The following is a 20027-nucleotide window of genomic DNA, read 5'->3' as shown; positions in this document are numbered from 1 at the left end:
TCACCTTCCCAAGGACTGCTCATCTGTAATTCTTGGCGTTTTGCTGTAGAGCATAATTGCCATAATATTGTCGTGATCTGAGACGAATGTCACCTGCAGCTCCCCATCATCAGTACTTTTTTGATCCGCACACCAGTAAAATGATGTTCGCAGAAGCAGGTGTCGGCGCGAAATTTTACATGGTATATAAAAAAAACAAGTGCCGACTGCAACAGGCATGCTGCAGGTTATAATGAGTCGCTGCAAGTCAAATCGCTTGGGATGATGTAAGCGAAAATTCCAGTGTAAAACTTTAGCGCTACTATTCCGACTAATAATTTGTTTCTAACTGCACTGTTAAACCACTTCATTATTATTTAAAAGATAGGTGTTTACTTAGTTTAACAGCCCGGTAGGGCGCTTAGTGCGTAAGTAATATTTCCCGCAGCGGACATGCACATCAAAGCAGCGTCCTCGAGTAGGACCGACGTTGGATCGCCGCTCATTGGTACCTCTGAAGTTCACATTCGGTACTTTTGTGAAAAAGAAATTCGCTACTCCGAAAAAATTTAGAAGAATGTCTAAGTAATTGAATAATCGGTTCAAAGAAAATTTATGTGAAAAGTAAAAAAAGAAATGAAAGGGGATCGAGGAACTATCCTCCACAAATATTTACTGGAGAAATCGCTTGAAAAGTATGCGGATTCGTAAATAGGCGTTAAATAATCACAAATAAGAGCACAGACGCAGTCTTAAAAAAATAGATCCTAAAGATCGTGTCCAAAGACAAATCCAAACAAAAACTGATATGTTCGCACTCTGAAAACTTCTTAAAACCCGTTAATTTTTTTATTCTGGACCGAGATTTTGGAAAGGGGCTGCTGAGTCCGGATGGACGTTCGCCCTGGTGGTCAGCCAATTCCAATTCCAATTCCATGTACCCCCCCTTCCCCGTCAGAAAAAAAAAAAATGTGGGGAACGAGACCTGCTCCAGCTAGGCTATGGCAGGTTTAAAGCCAATATAAAATAAACAAATAGGGCGAAAAGCCAAACAAACATTTTTAAGAAAAAGCCAATTTTATGATTAAAAAAATCCCCGCTGTACGTAACAGCAGGCCGTCCAAGCAAAGTTTAAAAGGATAACTAAACGCGAAGGAACATCAAACGAAGCATAGGGAAGAACGTTCTCAAGTCAGTTCGGCACAAAAGATCGCACAACGCAGCAGTTCCACTCTCAAGTGTGTGCAGCACCCTCAAAGAAAGCCCGAGTCAGAGATGAGGCGGCATTATCAACTCTCACAGACACCACGTCACACGCTGTAGCACAAGGACCTTGGGCACACAATGTCGCGGAAGTGGAGTCCATGGGTGGCACGTATCTAGGTATTAGTTCAACTAAAAAGGCGGCAAGCGGGGGTGAAGGTATAAAAGAAACACCGAGAAAAAAAAAAGTCACTGAACACACGTAAGCGTCACACCTCGGGCATAGATCGGGAAATAAAATCGGTGAGGTCTATGAGAATCTTCACGGCTGTTGAACTGTCCAAAGGTGACGAAGCTGTGGCGGCTGTAACGGTGAACTCGACAGCCGACTCTGAATATAGCTGGCCGTTTTCGGGCATTCTGTTGAATAGTGCCCAACCGAAGTGGCAGGCGCACCGCAGAAGCACTGACAGTTTGGCGTGAGTTGTAGACGGTGAAAGTAATGAGGAAATCGACCGTGTCCAGTTATCACGTGAGCTAGCTTCTTGGAAGGCGGGAAATAGGAAGGAAGGTCGAATACACTGGGGGTCCATCGATATAATTCAGTGTCGCAGTTGTTAGTACTCCACGTCTCCTGCCATACCAAGCGACCGACCTTCATCAGCAAAGAACGCACTCTGGTTCTCGACCACCTTCCCCGAACCTCCTCTCCTCTTGTGGCAGCACTGCGGGCGACAGTATCCGCAAGCTCATTCCCCCACACACCAGAGTGAGCTGGCACGTGGTATATAGATACAGGCAGTAAATTTGAGAACAGGGAAATATTCTCTTTTAGGTGATGAATGGTAGCGGACTGATTAAATGGGTTATTGAGAGCCAATAAAAGCGAAAGACTGTCTGAATAGAAACTGACGGGGCAGGAAGGTCTGTCGTCCAAGAGAAACAGTACGAGTTGTTGCATGGCAATCACCTCGGCATCAAACGAGGTGGTTGGACACGCCAGACGGAACCTCCTCATCACATACACATGGTCTGCGCCATTCAAAATAACAAAGGCTGCTCCTGATGCAGTCGACGTGTGTGATCCGTCTGTGAAGGCATGCAGAGTGGAGAAGTGCAGCCTGCGGGTTGCTTCCGTTCTGGTGAGACGGTCGTAACGGACACGAAGTCGTCGCGCAGGGTGTGTGTCGACCTTGATGGGCAAGTCCACATCAGAAGGCTCGAACGATGCCGTGTTGAAGGTCACTGGTTTCTGGTGATGAAACAAGAGAAACATGCGCACTGTGATGTCTAGGTGGATGTGAAGCGGAAGCGCATCGGCAAGGACTTCGAGGGCGGCGGTCCGTGTGGTAGTATACGCCCCGGTGACGGCGAATAATGAAGATCTTAGCAGCGAGTGTACTCGGGCTTTTAGTAGATGGTGTTGGTTGATGTGCCACCATGCAGGCGCTGCGTATGAGACTGCTGGAAGTACCACAAGGTGATGTAACTGACGGAGATGAGATCGACTGACTATGGTATGCATGCGGGCAAATCTTGTGAGCGAAACTGCCATCTTTTCAACTATGAATTTCAAGTGGTTTGTGTGCGCCACGAATGTGAGGTGACTGTCGAAAATCACTCCGAGGAGTTTCATTTCCGTCACCTGCTTGATAACTGCGCCGTTGAGCTTGATGGTCGGTTTCCTAATAGCCCCGCGGTCACCCTTGGGGACAAGGAGGCAGGAGCATTTAGCGGGGTTCAACTTTAATTTCGCGGCTCCAGTCCAAGTAGTTATACTAGAGAGGGCTACGTCAGCAGTCGCCTCCAATTGTCGACGCGTACGACCATGAATAATGATCACGGTGTCATCCGCATACGCTTGGATGTATGCATCTTGAGGCATGGGCAGGCAAAGCATATCATACACATATGCGTTCCACAAAAGTGGGCTGATGGGAGAGCCCTGAGGAGAGCCTTTTGAAGTGGCATGGGTAGTGCTTCCTGAAAATGTGTCAAAGCAGACGGTGCGACCCTTTAGAAACGATTCCAGGAGCTGGTAGATTTTGTGGGGGCAATGATGAGATCGGAAAAAATATAATAAACGGGGATGCCAGATGCTATCAAATGCGCCTGTAAAGTCTAGTGAGATTACGAGTGAAAGTTCCCCACTGTCTTTATGCTGCTGCAGTCGATTGCGGAAATCAAATAAGGCAGACGTCGTGCTTTGACCGGTAGTAAAACCATATTGCTGTGGGTGAAGTAAGCGAGATCGTTGTAGGAAATAATATAAGCGGCCATTTAACATTCTTTCCAAAAGCTTGCCAATCATAGATTAGATGTCATGCATATTGTCCGGTACGAAGAAGGTGCAGTGGGTGAGCGTCCTAGTTTTAACAGAAAGGTGACACGTGTTTGTTTCCAGTGAGGGGGGGGGGGGGGTGGGGGGGGGGGGGGAAGAAGTGACCATTCGCGAGACAGGAGTTGAAAAGACACAGTAAAAAATTAGGAATATGATGAACGAAAAGACGAACCATGGGAGTTGTGACACCGTCGAGACCTGGCGCTGCATTAGCATTTAAATTTCGAGAGGCCAATTGCAGTTCTTCTAGCGTGAATGCATCATCTTGTTCTTCCACGGGGTATGGAGTTGAAGCCACTATGGTTCTAATTGCCATGTGGGCCAGGGTATCATCACGTTCATCAACAGGAAAGTTAGTCCGCATAAGCAGATCCGCCGACTGTATTGTGGATGTTGTCGAAGTGTCGTCCGTCACATGTAGTGAAGGTAAAACATAGGGCGCTCTAAGCTGGTGAAACGCCACATTAAAAGGTGGTCCAAAAAGGTTCTCTCGAGCATGCCTGTCGCACAGCCTTGTCTTTTGCAAGCTGAATATTTTCCCTGTACGCAGCAAGTCGCCGATAGTAAATGAATTTGTACTCCGCTCGTAAAAAGGGGTCGCGACACTGCTGGCACCGGTGGCGCAACACTCGCACGGCTGATCTCTCTCTCGCAATGGCATCACTCCACCACATGTTTCCCTTGTGCTGCTTCGGAAGCCGCTCAAACTTTCTTTTGAGACAGTCCAGCTTAGAGTAAAATCTGTCTAATGACGAGTTGAGAGAGCTTGGTGTAGCAATATCTTGATGAGTGAAACCTTCAATCCAGTCATCACTTGATAATTCTTCAACCAGATGTTGTAATGCGGCCTTGCTTAAGCGAGCCACCTGTCTTCTCCGAATTCCGCTCGACGCACGGGAAGTAGGGAAGGAGCGTGCATGGAGCGTTTAATGAGCCAAAGAAAGACTATCGCCTCTAAAAAATACTGATGGTGGCGTACCATTTACCTCTTATAGGAATAAAAGCCGACCAAATTATGGCAAGTACAATTTCGGGCATAACCGTCTGAAAATCACAAGCGACCAGTCCTTGCAAAAAATATATATATGTAGGTTGCAGAAAACATTGAAGACAGCTTTGAATATTATACAAGAGCCTTTTCAACTTCCAATTCACAAAAAACACTAAACCCAGCATAGTAACTGCTAACGACGACAAGGCCGGGACGGAAGCGTGCGACAATGTACAACAGGTGCCTACGGTAATGAATTGATAATGACTCGGTATGTGCATTGCGTTATCAGGAGAAAGCAACGCCCACAAATACGGAATGCCAACATATTGCAAGATCTTCGTCATCACGTTGTAAAGACAGATTCCATTGCCCCTGCGGTGGCGCTTAATTACTCAGCTGTTATTTTAGTTCCTGGAAAGTGCGAAAAATAGTTACTGTCGCTGATTATTGATAAAATGAACGAGAAAAAATACCTGATCATACTGTCGCTGAAGAGACGAAGTAATGAACGAGCTATACGTTTTCTGGTACTGTTACGCAAATGAATAGACATTTTTTGGCATGGCCACAACTTTTTACTGGGGTAAACTAACGCAGAAATTTGAGCAACAACCGCTAAAATAAACAAGTTCGATTTGCGTGCTTGCAACTCCCATGTTAAAAACGCACGCGAATTTCGCTGCCTCTGAAGCCCGTACTACATGGAGCGATTTCGCCTGCGAATTCGCTGATGCGGCGCCGCTCGTGCGGCAAAACCACCTTTTTTTCGTTGCTGCGGCAAAGTGCCGAACATTTGAAGCGGTCGAGCAACGCCGCTCGTGTGGCGTGTGCGCCGTAGAGGGGCCGGAGCTGCGGCCAATAGGAGCACAGCTTGGCACCACTTGCACGCTTGGAAACCAGATGGCGTTGCTTGTATGAGCGCGATAGAGTTCCTGTATATGCTCCCTACCCGTAGGGAGCATATACAGGAACTCTAGAGCGCGACAAAAGCGCGGGCACACCAAAACGTTTGTCTTTTCTGCTGTGTGTACGTATATTGATAAAGAATTGGCGATTCTTATATAAAACCGCAAATAAACTTATATTTACCACAAACCAGGCAGAAACAACTTGCCAAGAAAGTAAAATAAAACCACTCTTGGTAAAATCACAACAATCTTTGCTGGTGGCAAACTTAATTCAGTCTGCAAACAAGGCGCATCTGAAATGCGAAAATCGCGGCGTTCGCGGGCCCCATGTAGACGACAATTCCAGGCATTGCGAACTTCGCAAGTGCGAATGTTCGTTCCAGCGGAATCGCAGGCGAAATTCGCTCCATGTAGAACGGGCTTAACACTCGCTCGAATTCGTTTTCGTACCGAAACGACCTGTACCGAACCATTCTGTACCGAAATGTCCTGTACCGAAACACCCGTGTCCCGAAATGCCCGTGCATCGAAAAGACCGCACCGAAACGCCCTGTACCGAACCGCTCTGTACCGAAAAGACGAAGACCCCCCTGAAGGGAGAAAGGTAGTTTGGAGCTGGGATATCTTAAGATTACATTGACGTTCACTGCCCTTCCACCCCGGTACTCACCTTTCACCCCGCCCAGTGCCCGCACCTGTCGACCATTCCCTTGTGGGCGATACTCACCATGAATACTCAGCAGAGACGATGCAGTACCGCACGTTTACACTCACGATACTTATGCGTCATCGGCAGCAAGCGCGGCGTTCTTCTGTTTTCAGGGTCCTAGGGGATATACCGTGGCTGCTCGGAAGTTTCGCGTGCTGTCTGCGACAAGCGCATTTAGTTTAGTGCGTAGGCGATAGCTCCGCTTGAAGCAACTGTTTATCTCCGGGACAGCACTCACGGAGCATCAGTGTCCGTAAACAGGGATCGCTTATTATTGTTGGTCAGTTTGGGTAACCCGACGTAAAATCAGACTGACCTCATTGCAATAAAAGAAAATCTACAAGCGCTCTTCAGTCACTCGAAGTGCTCCTTCATTACGTTCCTCGTCGGAGTGGGGAAACGAAGTGGCAGCCGCTGTGGACATGCCCGACGAAGGTGCGACTCAACTCCACCCAATGTACTCGCCTCCTGAATTTGAAGGGAGAGCCGGGAGTGCAGCGGAAGCCGCTGGCGATCGACCAGGTCGGCCCAACGTTGCAACCAGGTTAGACAGAAGTTTCCCTACGTTGCTCTGCCCGACTAGGAATCCAGTCAAACGTGGATACAATATGCGCGGCGCCAATATTCTCGCCAAGATACCCTGGCTCTGGGAGAGTAGTAGTGGTGGGAATAGGTCGCACAAAAAAAAAAACCTCACGCTCGCTTATTTCAGGTATTATGTGAGTCTTCTTGTTGCGCCAAGTAGCTAGTTTCCAGCCTCACTGTCGTCTCCCTCCAGATGGAACGAAAGACTTCCAAGATGTCTGCTGACAAGGCCTGGCTAGACTTAGTCAAGCTTATCTCTCACGTGAGACAAATAAGAGAGATAAGTAAAAAAGGAAAGAAAAATGGTATGCTCGATTAGTAATTAAACTAGAAACTTTCAAGCACGCCGAAAGAAGTCGCATCGCAATAAAATTCCGCAGGGAAGCTGTTTTCTATTTTTATCCGAGTTAAAAAAAAAACAGAAGACTTGTTTTTCCCGAAGTTTTAATGTTTCTTTGGCCGCTCACATCTCTACATTCTAGACTGTCATGTATTGATGTCACACGGGAAACCAGTAACATTTACTACTTCGCTGTGAACTGTGATAAGCAAATACAATTCTGCGAAATGATAGAGTCGTCTTAGCGGCCCATTTTAGAATAATTATTTCCAAGATAGCTACACTAGATTGAAAGCTATAGAGCATTTATCTCTAGCTCTGGAGCAAGCGTGCGCTATTCTTTGTCGTCGCGACCGGATAGACGCGCACAATTTTGTTCACGAATATCGCGCGCGACGGCTTCGCTGTAAAAGATGCAATGTGAAGGGAAAAGAATGATGACGATGAGAGAACACGCTCAGCAATTCGACACTCAGCAATTCGACGCTTCTACAACATCGCAATAAGTGCTGAGGTGTCCCCACATTTTTAAGTAGGTATGTACCACCAAAGTAAAAAAGTTTACAGCCAGGCGTATATGGCACTTTGTGGTAAAACAAAATACCCGAGAAGGGATCTGAAATGCATTTTATCGCAATCAAAACAATGACGTTTGCAGCGTTAAAGATCATCAGCATCCTACTGCGTGTCTGCGACGCCATCTACCAGAAAGCGCAGCGATCAGCCGGCTTAGGCCTCATGTAAGACCCAACGGGGCAGTTGAACGCCTCCCCGAAGGCATCCAGGTTTCGGATCGGGACGTTGCAGCGGTTCTGCCACGACGCGTATCCGCTGAAACTTTGGTTTTTCGATTGGGAGCAATACTTGACACAAGCCGCAATGAAGAACAACTGTTCGGCGCCGTAGTTGAGCTCCGCGTACTGCTTCAGTTGCTCCTTATCGACCAGCTCCAGGAAGGCGTTGTAGGCGGACACGAGGCCAGCGAAGTCGGCCGTGTTCTCCGTGTCTTCGTTAGCCTACAAAAAAGGGTGCCACCCCCACTTAGTCAGGTGGACGCCTCAAGGGCAGTGCGAAGTTGGCTATCTTGATCTGGGGATCTTTTCGGCGCATGTCAAAGATCCCCAGGCAGTCAAAATTATTCCGGAGCACTCCACTACGGCGCGCCTCAAAGCCCGGGTGTAGCTTCGGCAAGTTAAACACGAAAAATTCATCAATACTTATAAATAGAAGTGCCTGACGGACTGACTTACTCACTGACTTACTGATTCATCAATAAACAGCCGCAAAGACTCCGCAGGCACGAAGTGAATCGTTCGGGACATCGCGGCACCTGTCGCCCCACGGCAGTCATTCACGAGACCCTTCACCTACGCTTTTTGACAGCAACAGTTCCTGAAGCAAGCCCATGGGAGCCTAAGCACCACATCGCCTGGGGGAATCAACTAGACCGGCCGGCACAAGTAAGCTGAGCTCAGACGGTTTCTCCCACAGCTCAAACCCAATACTTCCCACCCCTCGTACCAAAGCTACACGAAAAACAAGTAAGCTCCTTGATAGAGTGCAAAACGCGAACCACCGTACTTGAGGAAAAAAATCTATTTTAATCACGTCTCTTTAGGCCCGTGTTGAGGCCTAGCGGACAGAGCACACGAGTCGCTTAGAATGCATTTTTGGTCCAACCACTGAACTTCCGTCATGTTAAACGCACCTCCGAGTTCGTAATCATGTTCTAATGTTGGCGGGAAATCTGATAAAGGAATGAAGGGTCCTGGATCAGCGAATGCGGACGAACGCAAATACGACCTGATAGTAAAGACTCGTTCCTTGTTTAAGTTAACGTTACAGCAGACTGATTTCGGGTAATTCAAAGACACTGTTAGTGAACTAGATTGTAAGCTAGCATCGACAAACAGGAAAACGTCCCCAGCTTGGGTATTGTTGTCGCTACACAATACATCAAAGCCAGGCGAGATAATGTGTGCGTCCCGACCAAACTGTTAGGTCAAGGCTCTGTGCCAATAATAATGTAGGGCTTAACCGCTGAAGTGAGCGTAGGAAATTCGTCACGCTAGACAAAAAACAAGTTCCTGCATTGAGTGGAAAAAGCGAACCCGTGTCCTTGAGGAACAAACTATTTTAATCACGTCTCTTTAGGCCTGTCGTGAGGCCGTCGAGCACTCTAAAGGTCCTCTAATGGGAAACACAAGAAACCCAATCCTCCTCCCGATACTCAACTACCGCAAACTCCACTGCTCTGACCAAACCCTCTCGCACCTCACAAGCCAACTAAGTGTTATAACTCAAGAACTTCAAGTCATCATCCTAGAAAATTAGAGCCTTCAACAAGAACTCCAATCCCTTCAGGCTGATGAAATAGCCCTCCGGCATGAAATCAGCATTCACTATCCCACCAAATCTTTCCAGACCGCACCTATGAACCCTGTAGTCCTCGCGCCAAAATACCCATTACAAACATGACTCGTGTCCACGGAAGAGCTCCCTCTTATTCGCATAACTCCGATGCAGCCCTACCATCCGCACTTCCAGATTCCAGGGACACGCCCTCAAGCTTAATTTACCATCTTACTTCAGTTAAATTGTAGAGGCATCAAATAGAAAGGAGCAGCTCCCCATCAATTCGTCTGTATCCTAGACCAAAATCCAGTTGTTATAGGCATTAAAGAAGCCAATAAGTGCATAAAATTACCTTACTAAATATTGTATGGATCCTCGACACTTACCCAACTTTAACCTTTGTCAGTAATGCCCCACCAACGGTTCGTTACGTCACGTCACTGCACAGATGTAACCACACCCTTCTGGAGCTTCCCTCTCCGTCCACTAAAACGAAGTCCAGTTTGTTCATCATACTTAACATAAATTTTAGTCTTGCCGAAAATCCCCAGACATTAAAGCCAAGATAAAAGATGCCATAAAAATCGCCCCCACAAAAAAACAGACCTCTTATTTTAGGATACTATAATGCTGCTCATCCTAACGGAGGCTACCACTACAAAAACCACCGGGGCTCCTTTCTGGCCAATGTTATCGACGACCTAACCTCTGCTTCTCAACCATCCCGATTCCCCAACGCCCACTGGTACAAGCGTAACCAGGTATACTACCGGAGATCTCACATTCCTTTTAGGCTGTCTGGATATCTGCTGGTTTCTCACGAAATGAAGATCTGGATGTAATTACTACCTTATAGTACTAACAATAAAAAACTACAATTACTGTGCTCAGCTGGTGGTGGCATGACGTACCAACTGGGATGCCTTCAGAGAGGCACTTCCCATCAAACCCACTGACCCGAGACAGATCCTATCAGCCTAGATCGATGATTTAATCCAAGCTGTACACTTAACCACCGAAAACGTGGCTCCCACCTAGGGCACGACATAGCCTCAACAAGCGTTGGAACAACCACAAAATGTTACTCCGAATGGCGGTTCTTTAGCAACACGCCAAGAAAATTGGTTACAGCTGTGTGACTGCCTACAAGGTACCCTGACAACCAAAAGAACTTGTCACATGCTCCGGTATCGTATTGACCCCCTATCTAATAGGAGCGAGTATCATCAAACGCTGACCAGATTCCCTCATTTTTTCCATGTCTCTTCTGAAGACCTCATAGATTTCTTAGAAACAAAATACATCCACACAGCCCCGAATTTCATGAATTTGGACGTTGACCAAGATTGACAACTTTAGGAATTCAGCACAGCTCTTTCCGGACGCGATAAAAACTCCACCCCAGGCCCGGATCATGTAACACCTTCTCTTCGCCAACTTAAATGGTGACTCAATAGAAGATCTTCTGCAGCATATTAATTCACATTTAAAATACAGAAAACTTCCCCTACAATGGAAAACAGCAAGACCTTCTTTATCCAGAGGCCTAACAAGTCTCCCCACCTCGACAACCACCTTCGCCCTAATTTTTGGACATCTTGTGTACGTAAATTATGAAACGCATGTTATTCCAAAGTCTACAACCCTATCCAGAAGCCAAAGATCTCATCCGAAATACTATGCACGCCTTTCTAAAATATTCAGTGCGTGCCGGACATTCTCCTTCGCATAAAGGAAGAAATTCTCATACCAGCCTCCCGAAATTCACCTCGTGCCATTCCTGCGCTGGGCCTAAAGGGAGTTTTCGATAACGTCTTTCATACCGCCACCCTCTCAAATTTCAACTACATAGGCTGCTGCCTGCGAGCTTACTCTTGCATTGCCGATTTTCTCACCACGGACAGGCGATCATAACAGCAGGCGGTGTCAAACATGATACCATCACCCTAGGAGATCGATGAACTCCTGAATGGTCTGCTCTTTCACCATTACTGCTTAATATCGCTCTTCTAGGCCTCTCTCGTCAGCTCCAAGCCGGTCCTTGTGTTCATCACACCCAGCATGTGGGTGGCAATATAGCTTTGAATTGACACGGGTTCTTCAAGTGAAGTTCAAAATACCCTTCAATGAACCACTGACACCGTGACACGCAATACGCTTCATCAATTGGCCTTCACTGTTCCCCTAAAAAATATGACCTCATCATAGTCCGAAAATGTCTCCTGCATCACTTGAAAGATCAGTTCAACTTACCCTTGATGGTCAGCTGATATGTCCCACGCCTTCACTCAAGATACTTGGTCTTACTGTGCAAGCTCACACGCAGAATTATAAGACCGTAATTATAACCGTGAAGAATTATAAGACCGTAAAAGCTGTTTTTTTATCCCAATAGTTAAATAATAGACGGCTGTTAACCAAACACTCATCCCCGTGACGAATCGATATGTTATTTATTTGCAGTTCTTATAATAAACTTGCACACGTCTTACTTTACGCAGCGTGAAAGCAGCGCTAATCATCCAGGGTCCATAAAAACAAAAGCAATTGAAGACCGGGCCATGGTACTAGGCCAAATAAAGACGCTGAAAAAAAATCTTGGAATATCGAAAGCGTGAAATTTTATTTATACATTTACAGGGGGGCGCCACCTGCGTTTTCAAATGGCGGACGTGCCTAGCGTGGCTCCTGTTTTTTACGGCAATAAGTGCGGCTATTTTTCTGTTTTCGGCCTGCCTTTGCTACCAGAGTGAACTTCGAGTGACCAGCATCACGAAGATACCGGACTCGGCCAGGTGAAATTCTCTTCCTAGACACTAGTGGACGTTCTTTCGGTGCGCACCCGGGTTAGGCTTGGCGCCTACACACCTCGTCGTGGCAGCTCCCTGCGAGCCCACCGACAACGAGCGCACGGCAGCAGCACCGGCACGAGCCACGAGCTACGAGTAGCAGTAGGCGCGTGCCCTAGGCGCGTGCCCCGGCGCAGCGGCAGCAGCTCTGCGATGTCGGGCCCAGCGTCTCTAGGGGCATCGGCGGAGCTGCGTCTCAGACCGGCACTATTGCGCGACAACGGCGAACCCGTGGCGACTCCTATGGATGGACAACACACTGACATGGACCAAGATGGCGAGAACGACTCTGCAGAGGGCAAGTGGAACATTTGGACAAGAAAGAGGACCAACTGGAAGACGGACGTCAACCGGATTGACAGGGTAAGTCGCCCTCGGGCACTTCTCTCGTTAAGGCCACTGAAGAAATTCAGCATACATGCCATACCCAAGAACACATTGGCAAATTTGATAGGGACACTAGCGCCGAGCGCAGAAATGGCAGAATTGGCAACGTACCGGTACGATAAATCTGGAAACTGCGTACAGATCACTGTATACGATCAAGAGCACGCCAACCGCATCTTGGGGGCTACCAGCTTGATTTTCCAGCGTGATGGCCAGACTGTCACGCTGCCGATTGAAATTCGGCACATCCCCAACCGCAGCAACTCTTCAAGAGGGGTTATAACTGTAGAAGCAGGTGAATCTAATGAAGAAATTCTCAACTGGGTCCGATGCGAGCGGGCAGAAGTGCTCTCAGCCCAAAGAATCGGGAAAACAAACAAAGCCATCCTAACTTTTGATGCCCCAGAAGTCCCCAAAGTTGTTAAATATTACATGGCGATAGTCAAAGTCTCGCCATATCAGCCAAAGCGAATGGTGTGCTTCTCATGCCACCAAATTGGCCATATGGCGAGGCACTGCCCGCACCCGCAGGTCTGTAGAGACTGTGGACGGGCACACGAAGAAGGAATACCATGTGGCCGGACTCTCTTTTGCGCTGCGTGCAAAAAAGAAGGTCACCTTGCCGTGGACCCGCGCTGTTCAGCTAGAGTGCCCGCTCCCAGTATTCAAAAGCGAGAGAAAATCCAAAATGGCGTCTCCTGGGCTGACATGTTGACACGGAATGGTCGACCTGCTACGGGCGCCAAGGAGCCACAGATAGAACGGGGCACTCATGTCACCACGTCACAACCATTAGCAAGCGACATACACGGCAATGGGGCACTGTTGACTCAGCTGGCGGAGATGCGTTCGGAGCTTCGCGCCCTCAGAGAGGAGAATGCACAGCTGCGATCGGAGATTGCGGAACTTAAACGAAGCAAAGAACGTACACCAGCAACCCAATCTGCTCCCAAGTCAGGACAACCTGAGCGTTCCCATCTGCAGCCTCCCAGAGGCAGAACTCCCTCTGTGCCTCGGCGGAGCCGCAGCACCACTGCAAAACAAACGGCAACGTCACAGCCTGCTTCGAGTGTCATGAATGAGATTTTACAGGCGCTCAAGTATGTCCGGGCTGATGTTCAACAGGAACGCCGCGCTCGACTTACAGATATTGAAAAATTGAAGTCTACCATCGACAGTTTTTCGCAGCAGGCGTCATCTATGATGACATACATTCAAAGCCTTCCAACGTCACAGGAGGATCCCCCTCCACGAAAGGTCACAGCGCGGAGCACGCTAGGACAGTAGCATGGATTCCCCTAAAGTGCTACAGTGGAACTGCCGAGGGTTTCAAACGGCTGCCCCAATATTGAAAAGTAAAATCCACACAAGCCGTCCTATCATTCTTCTGTTACAAGAAACGAAGTGCTCCCCAACCATAAGTGGTTATACCACTTTCGCCAATCCCGCAATAATGTGGAAAGGCACCAGAGGCAACCCTAGGAGTCCTACAGCGGCCGGGCAGGCAGCCGTTCTGGTGAGATCGGACCTAACCTGCGCTCACTTGGCGATTACTGGGCACACTTCACCAGATCACGAGGCAGTGATAGTTATGGTACAGCTACCCAACTGAAAGAAACTTCTGGTTGCATCTGTGTACTATCGCCCTGTATCAAGCGCACAGGGCAGGGTTAATTTTATGTGGATGCGGCATCTCGTTCAAAAGTATCCCAACATACCGATTCTAATTGGAGGTGATTTTAATGCGCAAAGCACAGTCTGGGGCTACTCCCGGTCAAATAAGCGCGGTGTAGCTCTGGAGGCTGCAGCCGAGGACTCCGGCCTTCACTTGGTCAATGATATTGCAGTTCGTACGCGTCTGGGCTTACATAGCTCCCAAAATGACTCCACCCCGGACCTCACTTATGCTTCATGTGGGGTTGTCCGCTCTTGGAGCGTGTACGATACTACTTGGGGCAGCGACCATTTTCCAATTCAAATACAACTGACAGGAAAGCGATTTCGAAACAAACGAACACACAAAATTATAGATTGGCAGTGTTTCCGGCAGAGCGTACAAGTCCGCAGCACCGCTACAATGAAGGAGTTTGTTTCTACGTTGCAAGAGGCAGCGCTGCAGGCCAGGGAAGAAGTCGAATGTGACGACAGCTCACCTGCCCCGGACAAACATTCAGCCAACCTATGGCGCAAGGCGGCCACTCTTACAAAACACTACATTCGAAACGGAAAAAGGCAGAGAGATCTTGTTAAAGTGAGACAACAGTACAAAATCATACGGGCCTATGAACAGACCCTTTCTAATGAGCAGTGGCACAGCTTGTGTTCTCAGCTTAGCCAGGAGCGCGGCCTAGCCAAACTATAGGGAATTTACCGCAAATTGGCAGGGAAACGCAAATGCAAAAATCGGCTCTTCGATACCCTTATTCTCAAAGCCCCACCGGATCGGGTAGAGGAAGACATCATAAAGACGTTCTTCCCTTTTTCATCACTTACGCCCCCACCCCCACTGCCATCCATCTTACTGCCCAGTACGCGCCCGGAGCTGGACGCCCCGTTTACACTGGGAGAATGGCAGGCTGCCCTTTGTCAGGGCCGGTCTAAGTCGGCTCCAGGACACGATGGCATCACGTGGCAGCATCTGCGCAACTTAGACGAAGTGGCACAGGAACGTCTTTTAGAACTAGCAAATGCATAATGGGAACGGGGAGAGGTTCCTTCGGATCTCAAACTCACGCTAGTAACGCCGATACCAAAGCCCAATAAGGACTCATCCAAGCTCGCCAACCTAAGGCCTATTTCATTGACGCCAACGCTATGCAAGCTTATAGAGCGCATGATTTGTAATCGAATGCAGCATCACTTAGAATATATCCAACCATGGTTCCATCCCTCACAAACCGGCTTTAGGCCCCATCTTGGAACGCATGATGCCTTGTGGCTACTCAGACGTGTTATCAACCGTAAAGGCGCCAGGGCCCTCCCCGATTACGTACTTGCGGTTGATATGCGAAAAGCCTTCGATAACGTTAAGCATCAAGCGATACTAGAAGAGTTGGCCCAGGCTTACCCCAGCCAGCGTGCTCAAAATTGGATTCGGAGCTTCCTAAGCCAACGACCAGTACAACTCGCAGCATCGGCTCCGGGATGGACCCCCAGGACCTATTTCTTGGATAGGGGCGTGCCCCAGGGGTCTATCCTCGGACCGATGTTGTTCAATTTGGCCATGGCGAGAGTAGCGCGATCGCTAGAGAAGGACACGGCGGCTAGGTTTGCAATCTATGCCGACGATATAACTATTTGGACCGAGGCGCGGGACTTTGACTGCGTCGAATCTATGATCACAGAACTCCAAGCAGCTGTCCACAGCCTTACGGACACTTTGCCCTCTCTAGGGCTCGCCTTAGCGCCAGACAAAACAGAATTTCTTGCTGTCCATGGGAGCAAGAGTTTACCTCCCCAGTTGCATCAGGTGGTATACATATCGGACATTCCTATTGCCTCTGAAACCGGTAGGATCAGGCTTCTGGGATTGCCGCTAGCCAGCAGCAACAGCGCCAAACAATGGATAAGTCAACTAAAGTCAAGCTGGAAACCGATGCTACACTTAGTGTCGCGTATGTCGAATAAGTATGGTGGTGCATCTCAAACGGCAACCCATACGCTGGCAAGGGCAGTGTCACTGGGCCGAATATGTTATGGGGCTCCGGTGTACGACCTCACCGCCACCCAAATGAAACATCTCGACATTCTATATCGAGCTGTTCGCCGCACAATAACTGGCCTGCCTCGACACACCCGTATAGCGGCGCTTGAAGATTCTGTGGCTCTGCCACCGCTGCCCGCACTAATAGAAGCAACCATCGCCCAGAACGCTGCGAGACGCGAACTGACAAGCCAAGGCCTGGCTCTTGTGGCCTGGGACAACAGAAGACAACTCGATCCTGCCACGTTGCCCGCTGCACCACCACCGCCCTGGGAACGCACGACTCAGGTCGTAATGCATCAGAACACCAACATACCCAGAAGGCACCCCCAAGCCCGACAACAGGCTCAACGACGACTCCAGATGAGCAAACGCCCTGGGGAAATTGACATATACACTGACGCCAGTATTCGCGACGGACGCATCGGTGTAGCATGGAGATCTCCAGAGGCACCACACCTGGATGGCGCTGCAGGGCTCGAGCTGAACACCTGTTCACCCCTTGAAGCGGAGCTACGGGGCGTACTGGCCGTACTGGACCATTTAACGTACTCTGCGAATACACCTCAAATGGCACGCATATTGACCGATTCCAATGACGTCATGCAAGAACTCCGGAAACCATATTCAGACCACCCTATAGCCAACATCATTACGCGATCCCTTCAACATCTTTCGCGAAATGGTGTTACGATACGCGTGGCGTGGGCACCAGGTCACACGGATTTCCAGTCGGGGAACCAAGCAGCACACGATGCTGCCAGGGAGAGCGCTTCATTACCTCCCTCCCCTTCTGCCGTCGTGCCTTGCAAGAACCCGCGCCTGGAACTGGATGCTAGGCGTGTTCAACGCAAGATTACCCTATTACGTCAAACTCCTAAAGGATATCTGCCACAGAGCCTTCAAATACCAAGGGTTGCCGAGATATTCATCAATAAAAGCATCGCCAACACTGCCTACACGCCCTCTGTTACGAGGAAATGGTACCATCCGAATGGGCAACCACCCCCGTATTGCCCTTATTGCCAAGAGAACGTATCATCTGACCTTCACCACCTCACGTGGGTGTGCAGCCATTTCGCGCTCCAAAGACAGGACTTGCTCCGTCACGTCCCTCCAGACAAGGACACTCTGCACCCTCCAAATCACGAAATCGGTTTTCTGCAAGCACTAGGCAATTATGGCATACAGAGTGGCCTTGCGAGATTAGTGTAGCCTGGGGGTGACTACCCATCCTGCGAAGAGCCTTAATATCATGGACGCAAAATGAGTGCTCAAAGAAGGGACGTTCAATTGTGCGACGAAGACCTTTTGCTACCCCCTTCCCTTCACTTCCCATTCCCCCATGCACGGCCTCCGGGCCTCCCCTTTCCTCCAATAAAGGCTTGAATCAATCAATCAATACATTTACAGAAACACAAAGTGTTTTTATTGCGAATGAAAGAACCAAGCAATAAATTCCAAAATAAAAATTGGAGAAGTACGCATTTTTGAAGACTAGAACTTCATAACGCCGCACCTTATTTACAACCGTCTAGGCTTCTTGCTGTAGCACTGCACCGCTTTTGCGATGAAATGATTAAAAACATGTCGGTCAACGTCAATAGCATCTCGCGCATCGGGTACCTCGGGACCTTCGGTAGTTATGCTCATCAGCTCATTCACATGGTTGGGAAGAAGACGGCTTCTTTCTGATGACAAAACCCTGTTGAGGGCCGAAAACGAGCGCTCAACAGTGGCTGTTGTGATCGGCAGCAGCAGGAGATGTGCAGAATACGTCTCGCAGGCTGGGGAACAGCAAGCTCGGGGGGCGCACTTTTGTTTATTTTGCCCGAGGCTACTGCCAAGAATAGCAGACGGGCAGCACGCGCATGTGCAGATCGATACTGACAGAGGTCCATACAAGGACTGACAAGAGTGAAATTTGGGGATTCAAGGGGGGGTGTCCAGAAAAACTAGGGGGGGTCTACACACCCCCTAGGGGGGGTGTAGGGAAATCACTGCCCTCGGCCCTCAGTCCCCAGCGGCTGCGAAGCAACTGACCACGGCGGCGGTCATACCTGTGACGCAGCAGAGGGTGCTAAGAATCCCTGGATCCGGACAGGCCGCCAATGGAATCTGAACCTGGCAACGTTTAACGCGCGAACCTTATCTAGCGAAGCAAGGAATTAGAGGGCATCAAATGGGATGTAATAGGGCTTAGCGAGGTTAGGAGGGCAGGCGAAGCCTTTACGGTGCTGAAAAATGGACACGTCCTATGTTACCGTGGTCTAGAGGACAGAAGAGAACTGGGAGTGAGATTTCTAGTCAATAAAAGCATAGCTGGCAACATAGACGAATACTATAGCATTAACGAAAAGGCAGCAGGTCTTGTAATTAGGCTAAATAAGAGGTACAAGCTCAAGGTGGTGCAGGGCTACGCGCCCACATCCAGCCACGACGACCAAGTAGTGGAACGCCTCTATGAAGATGTGGAATCGGCAATGGCTAAAGTAAAAACACAGTATACCGTAGTTATGGGGGACTTCAATGCTAAAGTAGGCAAGAATCAGGCTGGAGACAAGGCAGTTGGGAACTATGGTCTGGGCTGTATAAATAGCAGGGGGGACCTACTAGTTGAGTTTGCAGAACGGAATAACCTACGCATAATGAATACCTTCTTCTGTAAACGGGAGAGTCGGAAGTGGACCTGGAGAAGCCCGAATGGGGAGCACAAAAATGAAATAGACTTCATATTATGCGATAACCCTGGCGTCGTGCAGGATGTGGAAGTGCTCGGAAGGGTAAGGTGTAGTGACCACCGTATGGTAAGATCCCGAATTAGGCTAGATTTGAGGAGGGACCGCAACAAGCTAGTACGAAAGAAGCCGATAAATCAGCTTACAGTAAGACGTAAAGTAGAAGAATTCAGGATCGCGCTGCAGAACCGATATTCCGCTCTTAACGAGGAAGCGGAGTTTACGACGCAGGAAGCCAGCGACAACCTTACACGCATTATTACGGAGTGTGCAGTAGAAGTCGGGGGCACTATTGCTAGACAGGATACTGGTAATCTTTCACAGGAGACGAAAGATCTAATCAGGAAACGGCAAACCATGAGAATCTCCACCGCAGCTGACAGAATAGAACTAGCGGAGCTCTCCAAGCTAATCAATAAGCGTAAGACAGCTAACATACGGAAGTATAATATGGAGAGGATCGAATACGCTGTAAAGAACGGAGGTAGCCTGAAAGCAGTGAAGAGACGTCTTGGCGTGGGGAAAAATCAGATGTATGCACTTAAGGATAAGCTCGGCAATGTCATCACAAATAGGGATAAAATAGTCACAGTGGCCGAGGAGTTCTATAGGGATCTGGACAGTAGCCAGGACATACAGGATAATGCCGAACGAAACAGTAGTTCACAGGAGATAGACATCCCACCAGTAACGACCGAAGAAGTAAGGAAGGCTTTGAAAGAAATGAAAGGGGGCAAAGCACCTGGTGAGGATCAGATAACAGCAGACCTCTTGAAGGATGGCGGAGAAATTGTCCTTGAAAAACTGGCAAACCTGTATACGCAATGCCTAATGACCGCAATGGTACCGGAATCTTGGAAGAACGCGAACATCATCCTAATTCATAAGAAAGGCGACATGAAGGACTTGAAAAATTACAGGCCGATCAGCTTACTG

General features: G+C 48.7%; 1 protein-coding gene across 1 annotated transcript in view; it reads right to left on the bottom strand.

The window, feature by feature from the left end:
* Positions 1–1799: 1799 nt before the first annotated feature.
* The window catches only part of LOC144168371 (endothelin-converting enzyme 1-like), a 28112-nt gene continuing 9884 nt past the window's right edge, over positions 1800–20027 (bottom strand). Inside the window, exons 3-5 of the mRNA XM_077697373.1 lie at positions 7812–8075; positions 2828–2887; positions 1800–1907 (exon numbers count right to left, since the gene is read on the bottom strand). Of these exons, the coding sequence (XP_077553499.1) occupies positions 1800–1907; positions 2828–2887; positions 7812–8075 (432 nt within the window). The remainder of the gene's footprint in view (positions 1908–2827; positions 2888–7811; positions 8076–20027) is intronic.

This window comes from Haemaphysalis longicornis, unplaced genomic scaffold, assembly GCF_048455015.1.
Source record: "Haemaphysalis longicornis isolate Haplotype H1 unplaced genomic scaffold, Haemaphysalis longicornis Haplotype H1 scaffold_2, whole genome shotgun sequence".
Classification (NCBI taxonomy): Eukaryota; Metazoa; Arthropoda; class Arachnida; order Ixodida; family Ixodidae; genus Haemaphysalis; species Haemaphysalis longicornis.
This window is presented reverse-complemented; position numbering and strand designations above follow the sequence as displayed.